Genomic DNA, 25,546 nt, shown 5'->3' with positions numbered 1-25,546 from the left:
GCATGGCGACTAAGCTGGCCTCGAAAAAAATGTCCCACCACCGAGTTGCTTGCTCGCAGTGGGTCCTCACGCTATTGGATTAGCGCAGTTCCTTGTCATATCAAGAAGGGCGTGTTGTTCTAGGCAGGGCGTCCCATGGCCTCGAAAAGAAGCCCACGCAGTTCAAGATGAGAGGGAAACGTGTCGCGATAACCAGAAACGTCTGGCCAAGTGTTCTTATTGCGGTGGAAGTGGGCAAGAACACATGAACGAACTTCGAACGAGGAGCGGTGGTGAATTTAAGCTCCCTCCCAACGGAGAAACAAGCTTAAAAGAGCCTCACGGGCCAGCTGCTGAGATAAGCATCAAAAATAACTTAACTAAGTTAACTAGTTAACTAGTTAGTTAATTATCCAGGCTAACATCTTTATTTCCAACTTATGAAAGTAATGACTTCTATTGCGCTTGTTCAATCATAATTTATTGACGTCATCTCACAGGACAAGGAATCCATGAAGATTGATTAATCAACATGAATGACTAATTCAATCCCCAGCTCCCGCTAAGACGGCAGACTCCAAGCTCGGCGGGTGGTCCAGTTGACAGTGATTGGCCGGTTTTGGATGATACGAAGAGGTGAACTTCGAGAACCAATCAAACTTGCCTGTCTTTAAGGAACCCAGAAGCATGTACGGATCGACCCGTCCGTAAACGGAGGAAGGCTTCAGCAGTTCAATAATTATTCAGCATGGAGATCGTCCTAAGCTTGTAGGTGGCGGCAACACGAAGCTCCACGTCCAATTGCGAAATCGGCGGGGTTGAGCACAATCTTGGTTGGCACGCCCTTGTGAGACGACGCGGTGTCTGTATACGGGTTAGGCTCACCCTTTTGTCGAGCGTTCTTAAAAGACCGTGCTCTAACACGGCTTCGTTCACAGATTGCGATTAATAATAATGATGAGCGGTTGAGCGATGAGGTCATTTATGGTCTGATGGACTGCTTCTCGTTTATGTCAATATGATATGCAGCCCGTAGAAATGAGAGGTTTCAACAAAAATGAGAAGACAAGAGAAAATGGATGCATGTATTTATCCAGCTATGCAATAGCTCTTTATTGTTTTTGCCGCCACAGGAAACCATTCGGGTCAAAGCAGCTGTACAAAGTAGAATCAGGTTCAACTCCGACAGCCAATAATATACAGAATGTTTCGCTGACAACTAGCGGGGGGTCTGAGCCCCTTCCCCATAGTTTGTCCCTGGCCCACGCCCTGTGGTGTCATTTTGTGGAGACCTGGATCGCAGATTAGCGAGCGGGAAATTTTTTGTAATTCATGGATGCCATTGAGAGAAGAAGTGTTGTTCTTGTGACTCTATACTAAGTTCGGATCTATAAAGATGAGAGCTCGCCTCCCCAAAGACATGTTCATATAGTACCAAATAATTATTTCATAGTCAACTTTAAAAAAACAGTTTTACCATCATACTTCTTTACTCCTTATAGTTCCTCAATCTGTGCTTGCTGCTGTTGGGCGACGCGTTTATCATCACTGATCCCACTTGTCCTATTTCCCCCTTGGTTCGTTCTCAAGGGATTTATATACCCGCCCGATATAGGATTTAGATACGGAAATATAGACAGCACAATGGCTACCTCAGTTACAGCCCGTAGCTCAAATGATTTCGATACCCTCTCTCTACGCTCGAAGCCTTCGGTGATAATTTCTCTCAAGAATCAGCAGGGATCCCCAATCAACTCATATACAACTCTTGATAAAATCGAAGGAGAAGTTAGCGTCACATCTGATTATGATGTCTGCTTTACAAATCTCTCTATTTCTTTTGAAGGTAGGACCTAACCTTCTCCTTGTCATACAATCGTCTACTTAGGGTCATTGCTAAGTGCGATTCAACAGGCACATCTAGAACCGTCATAGAATCACCTGGAATGTCAGGTCCTGCCATTGGTCGATATTCCGCATTTCACACGTTTTTGCGCCTTGTGCAGCCGATCGATGAGCAACAATATCCCCAGGCTGGGATTATCAGTGCAGGCCAAACATATACATTCCCCTTTACCTTCGTTGTCCCTAAGCATTTGCTCCCCAATTCATGCAATCATAAATGCAATCATCCTCAAGTCCACGCGGAGCACATCCTCTTGCCACCGTCGCTAAGTGATCCAACGATATCGGGGAACGGGGGCACGCTTCTCGATGATATGACTCCCCAGATGACGCAGATTCAGTACGCGGTTAGGGCCCAAGTTTTCAAAGCCAGCCCGGTGGATGCTTCCCTCAAAGTGCTTGTGGACACCAGACAGAAAGTTCGTGTCATTCCGGCAGTGGATCAGGCTCCCCCGTTGAGCGTTCTGGACGACAGCGAGGAGTACCGAATGCGCAAAGAAAAGGACGTTAAAAGAGGCGCCCTAAGGGGCAAAATCGGCCGAATCGTTATGGCCGCAGGCCAACCAAAAGCAATCCCCGTCCCAGCATCAGCTGCAACTCAATCAGCAGAGAGTACTCCCAGCACCATGGTGACCTTGCATCTTCGATTCGACCCTACAGACGAGAACCAACAACCTCCCCGCCTGAGCAGGGTCTGGACTAGGCTGAAGGTAAACACCTTCTTTTCGGCCGAACCATGGGCCGACATTCCTACCAAGAATACATCATTAATGTGGGCCCTAAACCGAGGCGTCTATACCGATACCGTTTCTCTCGCATCTCGCTGCGTCGCATCCGCAAAATGGAAGAAGCACACCGGCACCTCCCCCTGTCCCTCTGCGGCATCCTCCCTTCACCGCCGGGACTCCTTCCAATCAACAAATTCAGTCGAGTCCCTCGTAGGCCCCAGCGCTGAATACGCAGGGGAGACCTACTACACTGCGGCCATCCTGGTACCGATCAGCCTGCCACCCACACGTGCATATGTCCCCACATTCCACTCCTGCCTCTCATCGCGCACCTACGCGCTCGAAATCTCTCTTTCCTACAACACACCCAGCGCCAGTCTAACCGTCCCCACACTGGCTGTCCGTGTACCCGTTCAGATATCCACCACAGAGAGCCTTGCAGAAGCTTCTGCAGCGCGTGGGACGCCGGAGAGGAGCAGAAACAGAAACACCGGTGACGAATTCTTCACACCGCGCAGCATCGCGCCCCCACAGGTACATTTCGCTGAGCGCTCATCGGCGCTCTCGACAGGGCCCGGCAGGGGACGAAGCGATACAGTGTTATCAACAGAATCTACCCTGAGCATGGCTCCCCCGGAGTATTCGAACGCTTCGTCCCCGTTGGCCAGGCGGCGGTCAAATCCAACGATTGTCAGGGCTGCTTGTTGATTTAACAACCAAATAACCGCAGCCATACGGCTCGATGTATCGATATTTAATTTGGTTTTGGCGCTTTATGCATGGGTCCTTGGGATTCGGTTTTCTGTTTATTCCATTATATTTCATACCATGACCTCGATTTCGGTTTACGATGACGATTTTCTTAACACGCGCACTCACTTTCTTATAGTAATTTTTTCTTTTATTTTTCTTTTCAGATATCATTTTGTTTTTCTGTTGTCGTTGCGCTTTTGAATGAGCTCTCGAATATACCCTACATATGCATATCTCATTCTGTCTTTTTCCTGTTCACTGGTGTTTCCGGTTGATCTTTTTGTCACGGCCCAAAACACGATATAGTAAACTGCTGGACGTATAATTTGTCACTGAAAAGCCCTGTTGTCTTTATTGTTTCCATTTCATATCTTTCTTGTTTCCCTGGAGGTTGCCACAATATTGCCAGATTCGTCCAATAAATCCCTGCCACAAAGGCCAGTTGTTAATGAACTCCTTGTGATTTCCCTGGTTTTGCTCGGGTAGCTTCAATGGCTCCTAAGAAGGATGGGAATTTCTTGTCTGCATTTTAACAAAACTCGCTCAGCATGTGATTTAAATATGTAATACTTTAATGGGATAACCTTAAGTCTATTCATATCATGTGTGATAAAATATTGGATAATAACCGTAGACGGCTGCCTACAAGAAAGTTTTCAATAGTTAGGTTAGTATGACACCGGTTCATCAATATTCGCCAGTTGTGGATACCAACTTTTTTTGTCTCTCGAAAAGAGGGAAATGCTCCATCCTCGGATCGAATATATTGAGTGTGGAAATACACGTATATATTTATAATCTGGGGCAATCTCCAGGCCACCCACCTGGCTGCGACGCACATGGAAGCACACTTCCTGTGTCTGTGGTTACATCCATTCCAGAGCACGGCAAAACGGGAAAGCAAATTCAGAATAACCGAACATGATATGTTCTTGAATAGCAGGCAGTCTTCGGTTGATGAGGTAGCTAGCGTATAGAACTTTCCTGTTGACCCTCTGATGCACCGCTGTCGCCGCGAATCTACCACCGGTAATTAGACGCTAGCTTACCTACAGAGTCTATAGTGACAAATGTAACAAATGAATGTTGATTTTATAGCCATGCACCGATTAGTTACACTAGTCCTAATATAGTTAATATATTATTACATATGGTTTAGTCAGTCTTGGCTTTAAGACTATGAGCTCCACCTCACAGATCAACAAGGTGTATGGAGGCCCCTTCCGCCCTGAGTATGAAGGCCCCCAGGTATATAGATATAGAGTGCCTCTATGCATAGAGCCCCTGAGTATAGAGTGGCCCCGGGTATAGAGACCTCTGAGCATAGAGACCTCTGAATATAGATTCCTCTGAAGACTGGCCTGAGCATATAGAGACTGTTCCAGGTTGAGAGCCCTCCACTGATATGAGCATTATTTCATACAATCTTCAATGAGAAGATCTTGATTGCTAATACAATCAGTATCATCAATGTGTGCTCATTTATAACACTAGTATAAAATACTCATTTGTCACATTTGTCACTATAGACTGCCGTATTTTCCCATTGGCGCATTCTCTCTGCTTCCAGTGTGGCACTTGGTGCGCAATGATGATTCAAAAAGCTGAGGCGGGGCTTGGGGAAACGATCTATCAGACCACTTCCGCGCCTCCAAGCAAATGTGCTAACACGGCCTGTTCAGCGAGGCTGTGTGCGTCCGCTCAAGACAATAGGTAGGTTTAGCTTGCGGCGAGGTTTTGCCTCACATTCCAACTGAAGAAAGGAAGCCGAAGTAATTAAAAGAGAAATAAAGGTTGGAATCACCCGCACCCGGGGACTGATTATTAGAACCCATCCGAAATCGGGGTTCCAGCTTACGTCCCAACATGTAGCAAGGTGTCAGAGAAAGGTTTCGTAATGGCTTGTCTCAGGAAACTAATCTCACTGGGATCCAAAGGTGTCGAGACAGGTGCAGCTGAAATAATTGGCAAAGCAGCAATCCATTAGGTAGGTTAGTTACCGGCATCGCTTTGAAGTCGAATGACCCTATGAAGAAGGGCAGGATCGAAGGCATGACTTAGGGCAAACCTCGTCACCTGATCACATGGGAAAAAGGACGAAACGGATTATCTCAGCAAGCTCAGACGCTTCTCCAGATATTTATTGCTGTTTTAACACTGGATTGATGATTATGTCATGAGCTAATCTCAAATAAGCAATAAGCTAACCCAAATAGTAAAATCAGGTCATGTGAGTGATGATATCTTGTGAAGCATCTGAGAAGAAACAGTTCCTGATTATTAGTAACATGGGAAGGATTTGCTCAGTACTCTGAGTATGAAAGAGAATTCCAACTCAACTTCATAGATTCATCATTTCTGTATCATCTTGAAACCTTAGAATAACAATATTCTCGCGATGTATCTGATTTTTATATTCATATCTCAAGTTCTTAGAATAGAAGTATCATCTCAAAGTTGATCAGTGTGTTTTTGAACACAGGAATTTTGATCCAATTTCTCATACAAAAAAAAGCTCTTAGAAATTCTGAGATCAAAAAATATGATCATTTTCAAGAGTATACATCTATCTTAAATATAGATTTTTTTGAAATATTAAAGAAATATTTCTATTCTTCTTCTCTTTAGCTATAAGCTAAGGTGATTTTCAAATCTCAAAGATATATGGATATATAGTAATAGAAAGTCAAAGTTGAAGAATCTGAAAAATCCTTGTAAATCTTGGAAATCTCCATTGAAGATGGAACTGTTTCTTCTCAGACCCTCTGGCGAGGATTGCTCTGAGCACATGACTTGTATCAAAAGTAGGTTAGTGTCATGCCGGATTAGTCTGCAACCTGTTCAAACCGAGCCAGAGGTCTGAGCCCGCTGAGATAAGAAACGGACGACAACTCCCAAAGAGCTTGTCGCTTCGTCCAACAACCGCCTGCCAGCAAATAACTAGTTTTTGCGAAGTCTCTGGTATGCTGCTTGTTAGGCACCGTTTGTGCCCGACGGCTCGACTAGGATGCATGCTTCTGCATCCAAAAAGCCAATTATTAATGGAAACTCCCCTGGCGTCATCCGTCGGGTCGCCTCACGAGTCAATGAGCCAAGGTGCTCGTTCGCTGCAAAGTAGCATGAAGTCCGCTCCTGAATGGCTGGTTTGGGGCTTTCAGTTCCCATCGCCAAAAAAATATCTCGAGTTTTGACCGGTTTCTTCAAGGTTGAAAGCCCCCAGGGCGCGACGTAGATGCCAAAGGGTAATGTTGATACGGTGGGTGTGACCATGTTTCGTGTCGATTTCATTGGCGCTTGCAAAACACGCCAACCGTTTCCTATCAACCAGTGATTGTTCGCGCCCAGGGATGATCAGAAACAAATAACCACGTCTTGCGGTTGGAATATTCAGGTCACTCTGACCAAGACCACAAGGAGGAGTATCAATCGCCGTTTCTCCAACCGTCTCCTTTGAATTCTCAGTGCCATATCGAATTGTTCTCGGCATTTCGGGCTTTTTTGGAACATTATGACGTATATTTGCATTCCAACCTGGCTGTTCATAAAGCCATTTCACATTCCAAGCCAGACGCTGGCCGCCACTGCCTATCAATCGCTTATGAACAACTCATCGCGGGGAAAACTGACGACTGAGAACTTTCCAAAACAAATTGCAAAGCTGGCTTGTCCCTGACGATTTGTCTTTTCGAGCCTAATTACCAATCAAGTTGAACCGCCTAGTCGGTTTGGTATCAACTGCTCCGAATTCTGAACCGGAAACCAGCGATTTCCATCCCACAACATCTGAGTTCTAACACCAATTTTGCCCAACTTCTAGGTATGTTTTAATCAAGGGGTTGAGGGCAGCGAAATACAGGTTGTAGAAGGAAAGCTATTGGTGGGAAGCTGCACTTTAACTCCATCATTTCAACTCCCTGAAAGTTAAAAAGGCAGTTCTTTACCATCCAAGGTTGGAGGGAGTGAGGCGCAGAATAGGGTCAAGTTGGGTATAAATAAGCTACCCTCCCAACCGAAACTCCGCCTGTCATTTGTCAGTCCCGTCGTGTTCAGACGCGATTGGCCTCCGCCTTGCCCGTCTTCCCGACTCTGGGTCAAACCTTTTAATGTCCCCATCCCGTTCCTGAGCTTACCATTTCGTAAACTTAGGAACTGAATCCAAAATTGTTCCCAGACGATGGAGGCCCCAACTGAGATTGATCACTATCAGGTCCTTGGTCTCACACAATCCGCGACGGCGGCAGAGATCAAAAAAGCGTACCGAAAAAAATTACTGACGACCCACCCGGACAAGAACCCAGGGATATCAGCGGATGAATTCTGCAAGGTTTGTTCATTCATATCCCTTGTATCTATGATCATACAATATATCAGAGAATACTTGATTAACTTGGCCCCTTTCCAGGTGCAAGAGGCATTCGAAACGCTCCAAGATGACGAAAAACGAAGAGTTTTCGACTTAATGTATGACGACATTCGGGAGCAGTGGGACCTGTATGCGCGGGGGGAAACTCGGGGACGAAAGGAAAAGAAAGCCCCAAGCAACCCACCCTACTCACGACCAGCGCCCGCACCAGAGAAGCATTTTTCAGCACGAAGAACAAGTCCTGCAACGCCAACGTTCCGGGTTCACTCCCCAGAACCACGCATGCGAACTAAAGCGCGCAGATCGCACTCACCCCCTCAAAGAACCAAAACACGCTCACCATCCCCCCAACTACGACATTCTTACAAGTGTCACCGCCCATGGAAATCAGATTTGCCATCGCAGAAACGCGACCCATCACCGAAGCGACACACATACTCACAATCGGCCCCGTCGTATAGTTACAAAACTATCAGACCCCGATGGGCCGCTAATGACGAAGTTCCCGTCATAACACCTAAATCACACCGACGCGATGAACAACCAGAGTATGAAGAAGTCCACCAACGCAGCCCGCGTAGCCCGCGTAGCCCGCATACCCCAACCCGAACCCAAACAACCCCAGCCACGCTCTACGCCGAAACCTACCCGGATTACTACGTGCAGCAAGCGACAGCTACAGCAGTACTAATTGAGCCGCGTAGTCAGTATACGCCATATAAAACTATAACACCCGTCACAGTTGAAAGACCAAGACCCGCGCCATCGCCATACGATACCGTGACAATCCAACCGTCATACAGCTATGCATACTGCCCACAATACGAATACCCAGTGCTCGTAGGCAGTAGCCGACGATTAGGGAGCGTCGTTGATATGCGATATGCCCCAACACTGAGGATGCAGCGCTTTAATTCTAACGTTTTCTAAGTGTGAGAAATTTTCCGGTATACCGTATTTGCGGTGTTTTAGTGGCGTTGGAGGTTGTTCCGTTCCACAACCGCTAGCATAACGGGGGTGCCATGAGGTCTTAATACCACATCACCTTTTGCGGGCCCTTTTCGGTGTCTGATCGCGAGGACTATTGATCGGGGGGATAACGGGCTGGCATGTGGTTATGATTCAGGGCTCATGGGCAAATGATACGAAAAAACAGACACATTGATAACGACAGGAAACAGCGAGATGAATTTTCATCATTTACTATATTTTGCACTTATGTTTGACCTTTGGCACTATGATACGATACGCGCTTGTGTAACAGGGCTATTGGCTGGAGGATATTCTTTGGTCTTCGTTCCCCTCTTTTTTTTTCCACTCTATTACTTCATTCTCCATTCCTCCTTTATACCACTCTCGAGTCTTCTTCTTCTTCTTATGCCACATTTACGGACACCTTTTTACCTTTAGTGCTTTTATCTTCTGTAATCTCCCCTTCATTCTACTTCTTTGATATCCTTTCTTATTTTCTGGGGATTTGGGTTGGGGGCTGGGACTGGGTTGGTGATAGGATTTTGGTAGAGGGTTTCTACTGGTCGGTTCCTGGGGAATTTCATTATTACAATTAGTAGCCTTGTTATGATTTAAAGATCATTACGGTGCAATCCTGTGATTTAAAGATAGCAGCTATACACAAGTCATTTACATAATAGGATATATATACTGCTACCGCCGCGTTTCTGGTCATTATTGGCATTTCCTTGTTATTTCCAAAATATTAAAATCAGCAAATCACTCAGTTACGCACAGTAATTCAAGAATCAATTCCACTCAATGGCTTGTGGCTAGTTAAAGATTTGGTGCTTGACCGTATCAGAAGGCATTTCCTAAAGCGGGAAAGCATGTCCTTCCTACTTAAATAGGTCACGCCAAGGTTGGAGTGCTTTCGACGACATCTCATGCTTTCTGATATTCAATCACAATCACATCGACCATCAACCATCAACAACTCAAGACGCCTTATGAATACAAGTAAAAGCCGACCATGGGATCCAAGACACCTAACGATCATCGTCGAGGCCCAAATGGTATGGGAAAGAAATTATTAAGTTGGTCCCTTTTTGTAGCAACCCCTTCTGACGCCGTGAGTAGAGTCATCGCCCCACGCTGCAATCGATACCATCAATCCTCCGAAGCATGCCGCAGCGAGTGGACTCCTTCATGGTCCACTCGAAGGGGAAACCGAAGACGGGGAGGATGAGGATGACGATAAAACTGGAGCCGACCTAAAATCTGTTGGTCAGCTCAACAATAGTAGTAAGCCAACCTGAAGTAGTATGTATTTACTTGATACTAAATCACGAGAAGCCAAGAAGAAAAACAAGAGAAAGAAGAACAAAAAGAAGAAGAAAACGCTACTGGGCGGGCTACAGACGACTCCGCCTAGGGTTGCATTGTCCAGCATCTTTTACAACCAGCGATACCCAGAGGCTGAGATTGTCGGATACACCACGAACAATGACAATCTTCAACGGATCACCGCTGAAGAATTTCGTCACCTATGCGTCGTAAACGACATGGACGATGAGTTCTTGAATGATTATCGCAAAGCTGCCGAAGTCCATCGCCAGGTCCGCCAGTATGTGCAGACAATCACAAAGCCTGGCATTGCCATGAGCCAGCTTGCCCAAGAAATTGAGGACGGTGTTCGTGCACTGACCGACCACCAAGGTATTGAGACCGGAGACGCTCTCAAAGCCGGCATGGCATTTCCAACCGGGCTCTGTTTGAATAACATAGGAGCTCACTGGACTCCCAATCCTGGCGCAAAGGAGGTCATCCTGCAGTACGACGATGTTCTCAAAGTAGATTTTGGAGTTCATGTCAATGGCAGGATTGTCGATAGTGCCTACACCATGGCTTTCAATCCAGTCTATGATGATTTGCTTACGGCTGTCAAGGCAGCGACCAATACCGGTCTTAAGGTATGAAAACGAAAGTCTGCCCTGTACCACATTGCAATGCTAAATAAACTCCTAGGAAGCTGGCATTGATGCTCGGATTGATTGCATCAGCGAGGCAATCCAAGAAGTAATGGAGAGCTATGAGGTTGAGCTCAACCGAAAAATCATCCCCGTCAAAGCGGTTCGAAACATAACAGGTCATAACATCCTTCGCTATAAGATCCACGGCGATAAACAAGTTCCCTTCGTGAAGACACATACCAACCAACGCATGGAAGAAGGCGACATCTTTGCAATTGAAACGTTCGGTAGCACTGGCAAAGCGTACCTCGACGACGACATAGGAATTTACGGCTATTTTTGTGATGAGCATGCTAGCGCTGCTGGACTTCATCACTCCTCCGCCAAATCGCTACTGAAGACCATCAAGGACAATTTCGGGACCCTGGTCTTCTCCAGACGCTACCTTGAACGGTTAGGAGTAAAGAGCTATCACCTCGGCATGAGATCACTCGTCTCGAAAGGCATTGTCCAATCATATGCGCCGCTTGTGGATGTTCCTGGGTCCTATGTCGCCCAGTTTGAGCACGTAAGTGGATTCCGTGTCTTGAACACCTTGAGATATACTAACACAACCTTTTCAAATAGACTGTTTTGCTCAGGCCAAATTGCAAGGAAGTGATCTCTAGAGGAGATGACTACTAAAGAGAAATGTGGGAGCAATGCCTCTGTTTTAATTTTCGGTTTTCCTTGACTTCAATAGTGATGGAAATATGACCTTGCCAAATGATTCAACATCCTTTTCTTACAACATCTATGACGCTCTTTAACCGCAAGAGATGAGCAATTCAATTTACTAGCGTATGAAACTCTGCTCTTTCGTTCTATCGCTTCCATTCGTCCATGTTGCATCTACCCGCTCCGGTGGGAAGCTGTCTAGTAGAGACAAAACATTGCTAAGCATGTAAATATAACTGCAATGCTCCCCAACGCCTGGCCCCCGCTGAGAACACTTGATCAACGCACCGAATAGCCTCTCGGTATTGTTAAAAGCGAGACGTTCATACACAGAAAACTGCACTCAGCTGGGCGTTTGAAGCACCAAGCTTGTCCTTCGCCAATATCCCTATTGCGTAGTCTTCCATCTCTACTCAAGCCCTCCATCGAGGAGTAAGTCCGAAAAATCTTGCTCCAGTTGCCAATGCCCAACGCACTTCAAAATTAAACATTTTTTACTACTTAGTTAATCGAAGTTCTGAAAGACCTCACGCAGAATCTAGGCAGTGATATCCGGACCTTTCAGGGGACTCCTCGGTCCGCCAATCTACGCACAACATCATTCTTCTCTGATCACTCCAATCATTAAAGACAACTGTCCCGAAAAGTGATGCGCACGAACCACTGGCTTACATTCTACTTCCACTTCCACATGCCCTTTGAACGATTTTGCGGGATTTTGGAGCTTATGTGCTAAAATAACTCAATTTCCCGTTAGATAATGAAGATATCTATATATACCCCAAGCTACTCAAGAAATTTCCCGAGCACTGTAGAGCACAGCAGCTATCTGTGATTTGGTTTTTGTAAGCTGAATGAGCCTCCAATGCTGGCGTGAAATAAATCTCCGATCGTTCCTTTCATGCTTCCGTATTCGAAAGGAAAAGAGTAATAAAAGGAAAATGGCCTGAATAGGCTATGATGGCATCTAACTATGCAATGATGGGCGAGAATCTATCCGCCGTTTGCACCAACAACGTCCACTGCTCAATCAGTAGCAGTCGTTGGTATTGGAATCGCGCCTCCTGGAGAATTTTCGTTCCGCGCAGTTAAGACCTCGACGCCCGTGTCCGTAACAAGCAGAGTGTGTTCTACAGCGCATGTTAGCAGTGTTTGGCGACCCATAAGAGCCTAGGAGAAACAAGAGGCAAATGACAACAGCCAGAACGAAAACGAAAGCCTCTTGTGGTCAATGTGCAAGCACAACATGTTTATACCCACCGAATTGAGCAGTACGCCCACCATCAACAGTAACATTCGTCCAATTATCCGGCCAATAAACCTCCCTTCCCCTCCCCAGCGCGAGGATAGGTTCAAGCGTAAAAGCCATGCCGGCCTTACAAACCCCAACCGCCTTGCTCTTGGCATAATGCGGGATCCACGGCGGGGGGTGGAAGTTGGTGTTGATGCCATGACCGCCCCATGTCGCCATGATACTGCAGTTTCTGGCCTTTGCATGCATCTCGATGACGTTGCCAAAGTCTCGGATGGGCGTGCCCGGCTTCACGAGCTTGATAGCTTCGTTCAAGCATTCGCGAGCCGTTTCGACGACCCGGACTGAGTCCGGGTCTGCCTTGGCTCGCTCGCCGATGTAATATGTCTCATTTACGTCGGCGTGGTAGCCCTCGTGGTATAAGGAGATGTCAAGATTGAGGATGTCGCCATCGAGGAGGATTCGTTGGTCGGGGATTCCGTGGCAGACGACTTCGTTTGGAGAGGTGCATAGGGACTTTGGGAATTTGTTATAGTTCAAGGGGGATGGATATGACTTATTTTGAGATAGTTAGGAAGGGGTTAAAATATTAATAAGAATTCCATCGAGTCATCCCTTTTTTCTTTTTTTTTTTTTTTTCTATTTTCCGAATAAATGAGACAAGGAGTTCGTGCTTACATTCCGTTCTATACAAGCTCTGTGACAAATTTCGTCAAGATAATCTGTGGTAACACCCGGCTTGAGCTCGGCAGCGACAACATCCAGTACCTCTCGAGCCAGTCTACAAACCATACGCATTGCTTCCTGACCCCTGGCGTCCAGGATGTCAATTTTCATCCTATTCAAACGCCGCTCGCTCTTGGGTATACCGGTCTCAGCATAGTCGGGCCGTGCGATTGATTGGGGAACAGGGCGCTTCGCAGAGAGCGGGTAGACGGGCCGAACAGAGCCAGTGAACGCATATGTCGGGAAAGGATTGTATAAGCCGGTAACTGGATCTGGCTGAGGGGTGATTTTGTGTACAGATTTATGTTGGTTCTACACTCACGTCAACGAGAATTGAGGTGAGGTTTATTTTCTCCAAATCAGCCTCTCAAATCCTTCATGTGTTACGAACCGGGTACTATCCGCTGTCAACGAACCCAGTTCTTCTTGAAGCAAACTTGGGAACAGAAGTAACTGCCTTTTATCGCTAGCTTCCGACATGTTGGGCATTGAAGAGCTCCAGCGTCATTTCCACAGTCTAAGCCAAGGCACTTCCACTTCCTGGATGGTTGTAGGTCTGCTAGGCTGTCGGCCATCATACCAGGCAAGGCTCTGGGCCCTTGTAAGTCGGAGGGACACACGGCAAATAGCCAGATCAGATCGCAGAGGGTGGAAACCGTAAAGAAAAGCACGTATCTCGCCGCCAATATTGTGTTTAGTCAAATTCAGCCTCGGGTTTCTGATAGTGTTCTGGCAGCCCCGTTGAATTGTTGAATTGCGCAGTGTTGTGCGTAAGACCACGAATGATTAGTTACTACTTAAATCCGTTGCCAAACCATGCTACATAGGATCAGGCATAGTGCACACCATCAATGCCGGTTTCACCGAATGGCGACTCAGCTCCATCCGGCGACAAAAGATGCTATTTCTATTTCTATGCTAAATCACCGGAGAAGGCCATTCTAAAAATAGCCACGAGGGCGACGAGACAGACGGCGCGCCGCACAGATCTTGTCAGTTAAACTGTCTTGGCCTAAAAAATCACTTATTAGTTAGTTATCTCGATATTTCACTTCTTCTCGCATAACTTACGTAGATGAATCGCTCTTTGCCGCGTTGGCACTTAACGGCGACAAATGACGACGACGAAAACGACGACGACGAAAACGACGACGACGAAGACGACCATGCGGGTTACACTGGAGAGCGCCCATATTTTAGAAAGAGAATGTATTGATTTCTCCGCTAATGCGCTGCAGCGGGGCAGGGCTGCGCAGAGTCTTCAACAGTCGTGCACCGGTCAAACGGCCCCGGCGACTCAGCCCGTACCACCCCAGGAGATAAATTTGTTGGCATTCCAAGGTTCTTTCAGCTGCCTGGGACAACATGGTGCAGGCCAAGCAAGCCGGTGTTATTGCTAGGGGTGAAGTGCACAACACCTGACAGTTAGGAAACGCCCTTACTACGGAGTAGTTAAGGTTGAGAGAGCCCTCGGCAAAGAGGCCAGTGAGTTGAATAGAGGCGGCAGCTCGTAGATACCTAGGTAAGGAAGATCAAAGGCCCAAGACACTATATAAAGGTCACAAAATATAATAAGGATAATAATAAAGATATCATATATATATATATATCAGCAATTGTCGTGACGACACCGGAAGTACCTTCACACCGGAGAATGGGGCGGAGGTACATACACGGCGCTAGCATTGGTTAGGATTGATTAGGCAAGGATTCTGCCGCACCATTCCCGTATCCAGACTAGCGTCCTCGCCACCGCTTTCCCTTTACGGGCAGGGTCTAGCCCCTTTTGGAAATAAACAACCTCACCAACGACGACTTCATCCAAAACCTCATCGTCAACGCCAACATCAACAGCAACAGCAATGCAATAATAATAATAATAATGGCTATACGAATGCCTGTCCCTTTAGTCTATATCTAGTCCTAGCATCCTCATTGTCTGCTTGGCTCTGCTAGGAGCTGGAGCGGTGTTATCGATGTAATCGGTATCCCAACCTCCTTTTTCTTTTTTTTTTCTTTTTTTTTTACCTTTTAACTTTCGGCTTGCCTTTGCCTAGCATGGAAATCCCTGCCTGTAAGCCACAGTCAAGCTCTCGTCCACGTTTCGTTCTCTATCCCTCTTAAATTGTGCTTATTATCCTTTTCCACGACTTATATTTTACTGGTCCAGCCTGTGAGTCTTTTCCGCTTTCCACGGTTCGGTTTACCGAATACTGGCTCGTCCAAGCTCTCTGATGAAACTTTTTCCTACAGCTAGCAGAGAAGTGTCAGGCCCTCCCACTTTTTTCTTTTTCTTCTCCATTTTTACCAAAATTTCATTATTTCATCCTCCCCACAGCATACGATCACCGCAGAAACACAACAACCGGACCTATATGTGAATGATTATAAATAAAAGACGTCCCTACAGCGTAAACATCCCATATAAAATCCGGAACCAAGCCCTTCTACAACCTCTTACAACCTCGAGGTCCAGAAAATCCTCCGCTGCTTATTCCGCGGTCTCTAACGAGCCCTCCCCCAACCAAAATCCGCGCGGCGCAAGCAGCTAAACGTCGCGCGCCCCAAGAAAGCCTAAGAGGCGGTTGTGGCTCCATGCCTAGCCTCCACTATCTCAGCCATTCAAATCCATTATTCCCAGCCAACCAGTTCTCCCCGATAACAATGTCGTCCGGCTTCTGCACATCTTAAGCCCCAATTCTGCGTCTTCCCTGTCGTCCTATTCCAGTTAGCTCTTGGGCTGGAGAGCCCGTCGCTCCTTTAGTTTCCCCCGGTTCCAAAACGCCTCCGCTGCATACGCATTTAATTCTCTTTCTCTCTTTTTTTTTGCCCTTTCACCCAACGAGATCGAGTGTCCATTTCAACCCCCATTTCTATTCGTCCACTCCTTTGATTTTATTTTATTCATTTTATTTTAAACGCATTTTAGCTTCCAAGTTTCCCTGATCCCCCTGAAAGTACCCGTCACACGTTCGTTCTTGGCCTTGCCCTCAATCTTCTTCTCCTCGATTGTGCAAACAAAACTCGTCACCATTCCCTGGGGATCATTCAATCCTTCTACGCTCCTTTCTCATCTACCTTACCTTTCATAAAATTTCATTTCCTCTGGCCTGCGCGCCCCTTCCCTTCCTTCTCTTTTTTTCGTGATCCTAGATTTCATATCTTGTGGCCCTCCTCGAAACTACTCGCCATCCCCTCCAGCGAACGATCCCATTCCGTTTTTAGTACCGATCTAAAAGAAGCGAACAGGAGTCTAGCGTCGTTCTTCCTCACGATACCATACCAAACCTCTCCTCTTCACTTCAACAACAACGTCCCCTGGCCTCCTCCCAACCGCAGCTTCAACAGAATTTCTCACCTGCATGAAGAGACAATTCTGTCAATTGGACCAGCCCCTCGCTTCTCCACGCCTCAGCCAAATTGCTATATTTCTTGCCTCTACAAACCCCCTTCTCTTGCTTGACTTCTGGGGGGAAGAAATCTAGCTTTTTCGCTCCCCTTCTCCTCTGTTTTGCGCACTCTCCTAGACTCTAACCCACCTCCTTAGCTAGGTGGTGTTGAAAAACTCAAAAACCTCAACAATGCGGAAAGGCTATCTCATATTTATCATCGTCAATTTCCTCATCGTCGCGTTCCTCGTGCGCAGCGTATTTACGCTCCTGACCCTTCTAATCGAAGATGCCTCGGCTGATGCAATTCGACGTTCGGACCTACCTTCACCCAATTCGAACTTAATCGAGTCCCGTCCACAGATTATTCCCAAGATCATCCATCAGACATATAAGAATACCTCAATTCCTGCTGTGTGGCAGGGTGCTCAGCAGAGCTGCATCAGTATACATACTGATTATGAGTACAAGGTGCGTTTTGTTTGAAAAAATAACAAAGGAGAAATAGGTTCCGCATATGGTGCGACTCCTTGTCGTTGGCTGGGAGCCGGCATACAATGCAATTGTCCACAAGGTTCCAACTTTGCTTGGGGAAAGGAAATGGAGAAAAGCCAATTGAGGCTAACGAGGAAACTATTAGCTTTGGACGGACGAGAAATCGAGAGAATTTATCGCGAGCGAATATCCTTGGTTCCTAGAAACTTTCGATAACTACCCGCATAACATTCAACGCGCTGACGCCATTCGATACTTTGTGCTGGCACATTATGGTGGCACTTACATTGATCTAGACGATGTATGTTTGTTTGGATTTATTTGTCCTCCCTTCCGTTTTGTTGCTCCTGCAGGGAAGAAATGCAACCTGCACCCAGGTGTTTCTAACTAATTCAATGCTTTTTTATACTACAGGGTTGCAACCGTCGACTGGATCCCCTCCTCTCCTATGGTGCCTGGGTCCGTCGCACAGCGCCCACGGGCATCTCCAACGACGCTATGGGGGCTATCCCCCAGCACCCCTTCTTCCTCCGTGTCCTCGACTCACTACAAGCGTATAACAAGAACTGGGCGCTACCCTACATCACTGTCATGTATTCGACTGGCCCACTCTTCCTCTCAGTCATCTGGAAAGAATACATGCTCTCCGAGCCCGCCATGGCCGATCGCGTACGCATCCTCATGCCAGACGAGTATAATCGGCACTCATGGAGCTTCTTTACACATCACCAGGGCAGCAGTTGGCATGGCAGAGATGCTAGGTTAATATTCTGGGTGCGTAGAGAAACTCTCGCTATACTCCTCCCCCTTTTTATTGTTTTCAGCGTACACTAACACCAAACCAATCTAGATGGGCGGTCACTGGATGCTTCTAACGGCGCTCGGTTTCCTCCTTGCCGGTGTATTCGGCTTCTGTCTCTGGTGGGCCTACGGCCGCCTCCTCTTCTACACATCCCGCTGCTTTCGCTACTCCCCACTCTCCCGACGACCACCGCCACCGCCACCCCACCCACCGATCCCGCAACGCTCCCCATCGTTCTCACCCTCTCGTCGGCACGGCAACCGGTTATTCCAAGGTTGGCTGCGCCGGCAAAGCCCCGCAAAGCGACGTGGTGACGAGGAAACTGGCCGGTATGCGGATACCGCTTATGAACTTCTCGGCGGGCGCAAGAGCAGTTTCCGGGATGAATGAATAATTTAAAACAAAGAATGCGAATTGAAATAGAACGGGGCGGAGCGGGGGGCGTTTTTTATTAAGCCATCTATTTTTTTCCTCCTCCTTACCCTATCTACTCTTTCACCCAATATAGTAAGCGATCTACCTACCACCAACCCCCTTAATAATTATTTGTATATGTATGCATTATATCCTGTGTGTATTGTGCGAGGGCCTCATTCATGGCCAAAACACGCAGGACAAGAGAAAGCGAGAAATTTCCAGGAAAGCGATTTTGTTTATGTTTTCTTTTAATCAAGTTTCCAACGGGGAGTTGAAGAGCGGGTGGAAAGGGAGGGAAGGGGGAGGGAAGAAGAACCTGTCCCGCCCACTGGTCCGTCCTTTGTTCTCCGTGTCGTCGATTTGCCTTCGTTTTTCCTTCGTGATAGGACGGGCGTACACACATCTTTTGTTTACCAACCTAATGCGCATATATCCCGGTGTTGTGGGTTTTCATCGTCCTATAATTTTGCTCCAATTTGTTAGGAAGTTTTACGGTGTTCATTTATCGGAGTTGCTATTTGGTTTGGCAACTTAGTGTGTTAATTTTTAATATTTTTGCTTCTTCGCTCTTCTTCGTTGTGAATGTTGTACTTATTTTTTTTCTCCGTTCTTATCAACTCTTTTGTTTTGAGGGTTCGTTTCATCTAGTCTAGAAATTGGAGTTGTTTTTGCTGGGGCATATATATATATATATATATATATATATACTGCTCGTTCTATGTCCTCTCGAGAGGGAAGAGAGGGCTCATTATTTATGATTTATCTAATATAAAATACATATTTGTTATCTAATATTTCTGGTATCTGCTCACCCCACACTTTTTCATGAATGAGAAGGAAGATGCATAGAGATTGAAAGAGAATTCACATTGATGAGACAAAGCTGAACATCAGATGCTATTCAGGAGGAAAAACAATGGCATTAACATGCATTAGCCGTATCTATAATTCAAGTCAATAGAATAAGCTTGGTATACGTTTAGAGAAAATTTTCAACGTAGCAGCACTTCAATCGTTATTATTTTGACAGGCCCGTCCATCGCTAATATAAAAATCGGGACAGGAGCAAGAGAACAATACGATCCAACTAAAATAGCTGTCATCATGGGCGTTTCAAGCTCTTTTTTTTTTTATTTTATTTTTATTTTTATTTTTATTTTTTTCCTTCTCAAAGAAAATTGATATTTCCAACAGAAAATACCACATGAAAGGGCAAGTTGCCAAATAATCAGTGATAGGGTCATACGAGCCTCAAATTTACCCATTGATGTCCCCTTCCAACATTTTTGCTGTCATCAAATCGGATATACCCACGACTCTCCATGAGCCAAATGATACCAGGCTATTTGCAACGGCCTGTTGGAAGGTTTGAAAAGCAAATGAAGCGGAACAGAAGATCAGATAGAAGGGAGAAGAAAACCAGTAGAGAGAAGAAAAAGGCGCAAAGTATGTAATGTATATAAGCGATATGTATATGACGAGGGGTTTGAATGTGGGAGACGAAAGCATAATAAACAAAGCGAAAAATCAACTAGCCCCCCCCCTGAGACCTACTAACCCGTAGATGAAAAGAAAGAAAGAAAGAAATAAATAAATAAAATAAAATAAAATAAATAAATAATAAAGTAGATAGACGAACAGAGACACAATACCAAAACAAGACATGCCTGCCAGGGAGAACCGGCCCCAGAAAATGAATCGCTAATAACAAAGAGAAAAAAGGCAAAAGAAGTGAAAGAAGTGAAAGAAGCAATACAATCATTCCCAGCGGAAAATAAAATAGAGGGGAAACGAGCAAGAAAAACGATAAAATATAATTAGCAAATATTTAAGTGTTTCACATTTCCAAGTCAGGTAACCTCCAATCAAGCCTAGGTGGCTGGTTGAAGGTTAGGATAGGCCCCTTATCATTCTTTTGCTCCCGTCGCTCCGCTGATCGCGCCAGAAGCAATCCGCGTAGCGAGGAAGCAGTTTCGGATAACCGGGTGCCTGTGCCGGTTGATGTGCTAGTGGATGTGCTGGCGCTCAAGTTGCTATTACTCTTGCTTGTGCGGATGCTGTTACCTGCAGTCGCTGGGATGGCAAGGCGTGGGAGGGGCGGGGTGGGGCAGGAGTTTGTGGAAGATGTTTGTAGGCCGCTAGATGTGTGGTATTTGAGGAGGGGAGGGCGGGAAGAGCGGGTGTGAGAAGGATCGGGTGTGGATGATTGCTCATCAGTCTTGGCGCTTTGGATGGTAAGCTTTTCGTCATCGTTGCCGTTTTCAAGCTCGGAATTTTGCTCTGCAGTTCGGGTTTCATAAGGTAATGGTTCTTCACTTCGGGTTGGATTGGTCTCATCAAACGAGAGCTGGTTGAGGAATGTACCAAGGCTGGCTGCCGTAGTCGGCCGGCCATCGCTCATCGCATCGTCGTCGGTGCCGTTACTGTATTCATCGATAAGACCATGGGCCAGATTGTAGTTCCGGACTAGATACCGTTGGAGGCGTTGTACTTCAATATCCCATTTCTGGCTTAGCGATTGAAGCACGGCTTGCACATCATGCCGGATGAAGTGGGGTGGGGTGGTTGAGCTAGCTAGAATAGGCGCGGATGAGGCTAACGGCGAGGAGACTGTGGCTGTATGAGGATTCCCCTGTTGTAGCGATGCCGGTGCTGCTTTTGCCAACTTGTTACCCGAGCTTGTACCTCCCCCAGAGACAGCGGCCTGGAGAGTTTTGCGGATAGTAGTTGCTTTAGACCCGCCGGAGTTTGAAACGTTCTGGCTCACGGATTCGATTTCACGACGAACCCGTTCTAGACATTGCTCTCTGTCCCGTACCATTGCGGGAAGATGCAGAAGCTTCTTGTTTTTCTGTAGGCCATTAACTAGTACGGTAAATGACTGGAGATTAATTTCATTATTATCACAGTAAACTTCAAAGAGGGTTCCATTTTCCTCTAACACAGAAGCAAGTGTATTAGCCCCTTGAAGCCCCAGTCTCTGATGTTCAATCTTCAGTACCCTCAGCGAAGTGTTCTTCTTCAGCCCAGTCAAGGCAAGGTTTAAACCAATACCAAACCTAGCAACGTCTAGGTGGGCATATTCACCGCTGATATCTAATTCCTCGATTGTGGTATTTTCTTCGAACATTAGTTGGAGCGCCTTGCACGTTTCCGGGCCAGCATCATATGGCAGAGACGCCTTCGATATGTCGAGATACTTTAATGTTGTGTTTTTCCTCACGGCATCAACTAATTGCCGGAAGTGGTCTTCTTTTTGAAATTCCATCATTCTCATAGTCAGATGAGTTGGAGTCTTATTGTTCGCAATCGCGGTAACTAGGAGGGAGTAGTCCAAATGAAGGCGATTCTCGCTGACGTGAAGATGGATGTTTCGTGGTTTGCCTGAATCACTGGTCATAGAATGGAGAAACACAGCAACGTCTTTTCCTGTAAGGCCACATTGGTCGAGCTTTAAATTTCGAAGTGTACTTGATTTGGAGCTTGCCAGGTATGCTGCGATCGAATCCACAGTTTGTTCATTAACCGCTGTGTGACTCAGGGACAACTCTTCGAGTCGCCAATTTAGTAGTGTTTCTGGAGCTATTAGAGGTTCCGGTCCGGTTGTTCTTGAAATGTGGGTCAGGTTTATCTTTCGGATGTGTGCAAAATAGCCTATTTGCTGCTGGAATAGTTCTGGGCTTAATCTACCCTGAACACCGGAGATATCAATGGACTCCAGAGTGTTCTCCTGAGCAGTGAATGTAGAAAGAATGAGGTCTAGATCATGAATTGATAGGCCGCAATGGCTGATCTCAAGGGCACGGAGGTGGGATGATTTCTGTGACGCAGCATCAACCAGATAATCTAGGTCCGAGTCGCCGAGTTTGATTCCATTTAATACGACCCAATCCACGTTCGTTAGCTGGCGTCGACAAAGGGGGAATATCGCCTCCGGAATTCCGCAACCCGGATCAAGCACCCCCCTGCTCGAGGATGGCTGCCTAGTTAGACAAAACGAGAAATCTAGCTTTCTAAGACGTTTATTCTTCAGACATAGGGCGCGAATTTCCTGGGACAAGATAGACATATTCTCTTGGCCAGGTAGTCGAATAGCAAGGTTGGAACGGGTTGTTGCAGCATCTATATCAATTCCACAGGGGTCGCGTATACTATGAAGAACGTCTAAATTGATATCCATGAACGAGATTGTAACGAAGGACTCATTATACCGTAGCGAGCGCATAACAGCAAGAAGTTCTAAGGCGGAGTACTTGCGGCGGTCCTTGCCGTTTGCGGGCTGTAGTAAACGGAAGCATGGAGCATCATCACAGGCGTAGTCGATTGTATAACGTATGTTTGAGGTGTCGATATCGTAGGCGGCGCAATAAGCAGTAAGAGTGCGGTCGAACCCACCATGATCTTGGTCCACGTACATTAATGGAGTGATTTGATCTTCTATATGTTGAGGAACGTTGAAGGCGAAAGGTTGCTGGAGCCATTCGGGCCTAAGCCATTCCGCTCTCTGTCGTATCAGAACAGCGATCTCGCTCGAGAACGATGACGAAAGATACAAGCCGAAAGGATGACGGAGTGGGACACTGGGAGAACGTTAGTGAGCGCTACAAACGAGGGGTAGTATAAAATCCTGGAACGACACCGCCCAAAAGAAAGGGGGAGGGGGGGGAATAATATATAAATATGTATATATATATATAAGAAAATAAACATAAAAATACCGGAAGACTAGCTGGAAGGCATCGTCGCCTCGTTGCATCGATAGGGACGCCAACGTCATCAACCCAAATGACATGTTCATATCCAACTCGGTTAGAGAGGCGACGGAGCCCCGATTGGATGACTTTGGCAGAGGTATTAAATGGATTTTATGGACGCCGATAGCCAGATAACACACATTCGAAGTAAGCTTCGCGAGATCGTCATTCGATGATCTACTACTAGACTTGGCCGACACGCGTTGCACGACCTTGTACATTCGGAAACAATCTGGGTCATAGTCTCGTTCAAGTTCGAGGGCTCTCGCAACGTATTCCACAGATTTTTGGTCAAACATCGGAGGGTCTATAGCTCGGGCTTGCTCTGCTGCTGCACGGATACCCGCTAGCCATAGTCCAGATTCCTCCGGGTCATTAAGCTGCAGCTGCAACGACGATGGTTTGGGGGATCGTTCATCCATATGACAGACCTCAATTGAAAAGTAAGGTCGTCCATCATCAAGCTTGTAGACAGCCACTATAGAGCTCAATGGTATTCCCGACGCAAGGTCCGAATAGGTCGCCAGCTGTGGGTCTTGAAAGGAAGCAATCGAAACCATTGAATGTCGATTCGTGGATGTTGAAGCCAGAGAATTTCGACCCCACGAAGCCGGGATTGAGGGGAAAAGCTCTCCCGCCTTTGACTGGCTCTTGAACCGTACCAAATGCGTATCCGTTAGTACTAGGTACTGACTCTTCTTCCGCCACATGCCGCCTGTTGTTTGGACTTCGCCATGGTGTAGGACTTGGTTGCCCAGGAGGGATTTCAGGGTGGCCAAGCTTGTAGCAAGGTCTTCTTCGTCGCCCGAGGACGCTTTGGAACGGGCTCTTGTCGAGCGCTGGTCGTCATCGATTGAGCCCAGCGAGCGCAAGGACCCAAACACGGATTTTCGCATGGATTTCTGAGAGGATTTCGACCGCGTATTGGTGAACTCATCTGTGGACTGGAAGGCGAAGTTTTCCTGTATAAAGCCGCGAGAGAAATTAGGGACTGAGAGAAAAAACTAGAGAGCCCAAAACCATAATTGGTGGAACGGCTTGGCCATTCAGGGAGGCATCGAGAGTGTGTAATGCCAATATGGTTGGAAATAACATGCAAAATATTTTGTTTCAAAGGGAGTGAAGCAGAAAGGATTAATATTATGGCAAACAGGGACGTGGTGCAATTTACCGTGACAAACAGGGAGCCGCTACTGTAGGGTCGCCCGCTGTTCTTCCGCAACCTTTGCTGCACCCTTGGCGGCTGCAAATCTGAGCGGTGTGCTGTCTCATACCAGCCATCGGAAACAGATCGATCGTGTCCGCGCGGGGTTTTGGCTGGGCCAGCAAAGCCAGAACCCAGTAATCCAGTCCGGCTAAAGAAACTTAAGCTCTTCCTCCGCTGGGCCTTATTATTATTAGATCTCTCCGCCATCGTGGTAGCGAGGGAAGAAAGAGTAGTCCCAACCAAGAGGAAACGCCGAATAACAGAACCTCGCGGAGATCCAGATTGGGTAGAAAGAAGAGCACAAGTGCAACTCAAGGGAATCAGTGATTGGAGGCTGACCGATAGAGGATACAGAAATTGATAGAGCCAAAAACAAGCGGAGCTTGTGCTTCCAAGCCCCTCAGCCTTCTGGATACACTATCGTCTGGAGAACGTATTATCGAACGACGCTATTACTACTAGCTCATCCAGATCAGCCGATCAACAACAAGCTGGCTGGCTGAGATGCCATGCCGAAAAGGGCGACCTGTCACCGATCGAATGGCGTCCAGTAACACCGTAGAATGGAGGGCGGTGGATTCTTATGCAGTAGTCAGACGGATGAGGTGGCTGCGGGATGTGGTGTCAGTGCACATCAAGAGGCAATCTAAATATGATTCATTGATCTAACATCGGCAGACGGAATATGAGGAGAAGAAGGAGAAGCAAGAAGAGAAGAAACGCAGGTGGGTGAGTTGTCGACGAGAGGGGTGAAGTCGAGGTTGGAAGGAAAATGTCTTGGATGCGAGCCGAGCAGAATAGGACGATGTTATAACTAAGCAAAGCAGGCCGCTGGATACGGTATCAATACACGCCCTCAATAATACGATACATCTACCATATACTTACTATTATTTTCTCTACGCAGCGTCTGTCCTCCTGCTCATCGTCATCAAACAAACACATGGCATAAACTGCCGGCAAACGGCATGTCGATCGGCGATTGATCGCTATTCCATTGTTTGAACAATCCTCCGAACCAAGGTGCTGTGTGGCCCTGATAAGGTTACCAAGGTAAGCCGTGGCTTGCGCGATTATTAGTTACAGAAATACCACCCCAATCATAAGAGACCATATATATATATGTATATATTAT

The 25,546-nt window shown here is 46.7% G+C and overlaps 7 protein-coding genes across 8 annotated transcripts; 4 read left to right on the top strand and 3 right to left on the bottom strand.

Moving 5' to 3' along the window:
- Nucleotides 1–364: 364 nt before the first annotated feature.
- BDBG_07771 lies at nt 365–3,965 on the top strand. 2 transcript variants are annotated; one of them, XM_031723245.1, is made up of 3 exons: nt 365–853; nt 918–1,825; nt 1,894–3,965. In XM_031723245.1, the coding sequence occupies exons 2-3, from the start codon at nt 1,624–1,626 to the stop codon at nt 3,318–3,320; spliced, it is 1,629 nt and encodes a 542-aa protein (XP_031580371.1). In that variant the 5' UTR covers nt 365–853; nt 918–1,623; the 3' UTR covers nt 3,321–3,965. The 2 variants fall into 2 exon arrangements, with proteins under 2 accessions (XP_031580371.1, XP_002621932.1); XM_002621886.2 differs by having other exon boundaries at nt 433–1,825.
- Nucleotides 3,966–6,240: 2,275 nt separating this feature from the next.
- Nucleotides 6,241–9,473, top strand: BDBG_07769 (uncharacterized protein). Its single transcript, XM_002621884.2, has 2 exons — nt 6,241–7,689; nt 7,768–9,473. Exons 1-2 carry the CDS (start codon nt 7,540–7,542, stop codon nt 8,656–8,658), a joined length of 1,041 nt encoding a protein of 346 aa, XP_002621930.1. The 5' UTR covers nt 6,241–7,539; the 3' UTR covers nt 8,659–9,473.
- On the bottom strand, nt 6,339–6,852 carry BDBG_07770 (uncharacterized protein; the record flags this gene model as incomplete). The annotated part of the gene is made up of 2 exons (XM_002621885.2): nt 6,339–6,682; nt 6,768–6,852. The coding sequence occupies 2 exons, from the start codon at nt 6,850–6,852 to the stop codon at nt 6,339–6,341; spliced, it is 429 nt and encodes a 142-aa protein (XP_002621931.2).
- Nucleotides 9,474–9,712: 239 nt separating the features above from the next.
- Nucleotides 9,713–11,336, top strand: BDBG_07768 (methionyl aminopeptidase; the record flags this gene model as incomplete). Its single annotated transcript, XM_031723244.1, has 5 exons — nt 9,713–9,755; nt 9,817–9,984; nt 10,036–10,652; nt 10,708–11,220; nt 11,280–11,336. 5 exons carry the CDS (start codon nt 9,713–9,715, stop codon nt 11,334–11,336), a joined length of 1,398 nt encoding a protein of 465 aa, XP_031580370.1.
- A 14-nt stretch (nt 11,337–11,350) lies between these two features.
- Nucleotides 11,351–13,922, bottom strand: BDBG_07767 (methionyl aminopeptidase; the record flags this gene model as incomplete). The annotated part of the gene is made up of 4 exons (XM_002621882.2): nt 11,351–12,499; nt 12,630–13,176; nt 13,300–13,659; nt 13,764–13,922. The coding sequence occupies 4 exons, from the start codon at nt 13,920–13,922 to the stop codon at nt 12,396–12,398; spliced, it is 1,170 nt and encodes a 389-aa protein (XP_002621928.1). The 3' UTR covers nt 11,351–12,395.
- A 3,006-nt stretch (nt 13,923–16,928) lies between these two features.
- On the top strand, nt 16,929–18,423 carry BDBG_07766 (MIPC synthase; the record flags this gene model as incomplete). Its single annotated transcript, XM_002621881.2, has 4 exons — nt 16,929–17,207; nt 17,377–17,532; nt 17,646–18,005; nt 18,082–18,423. 4 exons carry the CDS (start codon nt 16,929–16,931, stop codon nt 18,421–18,423), a joined length of 1,137 nt encoding a protein of 378 aa, XP_002621927.1.
- Nucleotides 18,424–19,213: 790 nt separating this feature from the next.
- BDBG_07765 (leucine rich repeat protein) lies at nt 19,214–25,505 on the bottom strand. Its single transcript, XM_002621880.2, has 4 exons — nt 25,300–25,505; nt 24,376–25,242; nt 23,169–24,166; nt 19,214–23,030 (listed from the first exon to the last, which is right to left on the bottom strand). The coding sequence occupies exons 2-4, from the start codon at nt 24,616–24,618 to the stop codon at nt 20,288–20,290; spliced, it is 3,984 nt and encodes a 1,327-aa protein (XP_002621926.1). The 5' UTR covers nt 24,619–25,242; nt 25,300–25,505; the 3' UTR covers nt 19,214–20,287.
- Between the last annotated feature and the right edge of the window lie 41 nt (nt 25,506–25,546).

The sequence above is a fragment of the Blastomyces gilchristii genome (assembly GCF_000003855.2).
Source record: "Blastomyces gilchristii SLH14081 genomic scaffold supercont1.20, whole genome shotgun sequence".
Lineage (NCBI taxonomy): Eukaryota > Fungi > Ascomycota > Eurotiomycetes > Onygenales > Ajellomycetaceae > Blastomyces > Blastomyces gilchristii.
The sequence above is the reverse complement of the archived record's forward strand: the minus strand, read 5'-3'. Positions and strand labels throughout refer to the sequence as shown.

Excerpts from the sequence above, each read along its gene's own strand:
- BDBG_07771 (XM_031723245.1), top strand. The coding sequence starts at position 1,624 with ATGGCTACCTCAGTTACAGCCCGTAGCTCAAATGATTTCGATACCCTC. Across the intron at positions 1,826-1,893 it reads TCTCTCTATTTCTTTTGAAG|GCACATCTAGAACCGTCATA; the intron begins GTAGGACCTAAC and ends GCGATTCAACAG.
- BDBG_07769 (XM_002621884.2), top strand. The coding sequence starts at position 7,540 with ATGGAGGCCCCAACTGAGATTGATCACTATCAGGTCCTTGGTCTCACA. Across the intron at positions 7,690-7,767 it reads CAGCGGATGAATTCTGCAAG|GTGCAAGAGGCATTCGAAAC; the intron begins GTTTGTTCATTC and ends GCCCCTTTCCAG.
- BDBG_07765 (XM_002621880.2), bottom strand. The coding sequence starts at position 24,618 with ATGGCGGAGAGATCTAATAATAATAAGGCCCAGCGGAGGAAGAGCTTA. Across the intron at positions 24,167-24,375 it reads GCGGCTCCCTGTTTGTCACG|GAAAACTTCGCCTTCCAGTC; the intron begins GTAAATTGCACC and ends GGCTTTATACAG. Across the intron at positions 23,031-23,168 it reads GCCTTCCAGCTAGTCTTCCG|TGTCCCACTCCGTCATCCTT; the intron begins GTATTTTTATGT and ends ACGTTCTCCCAG.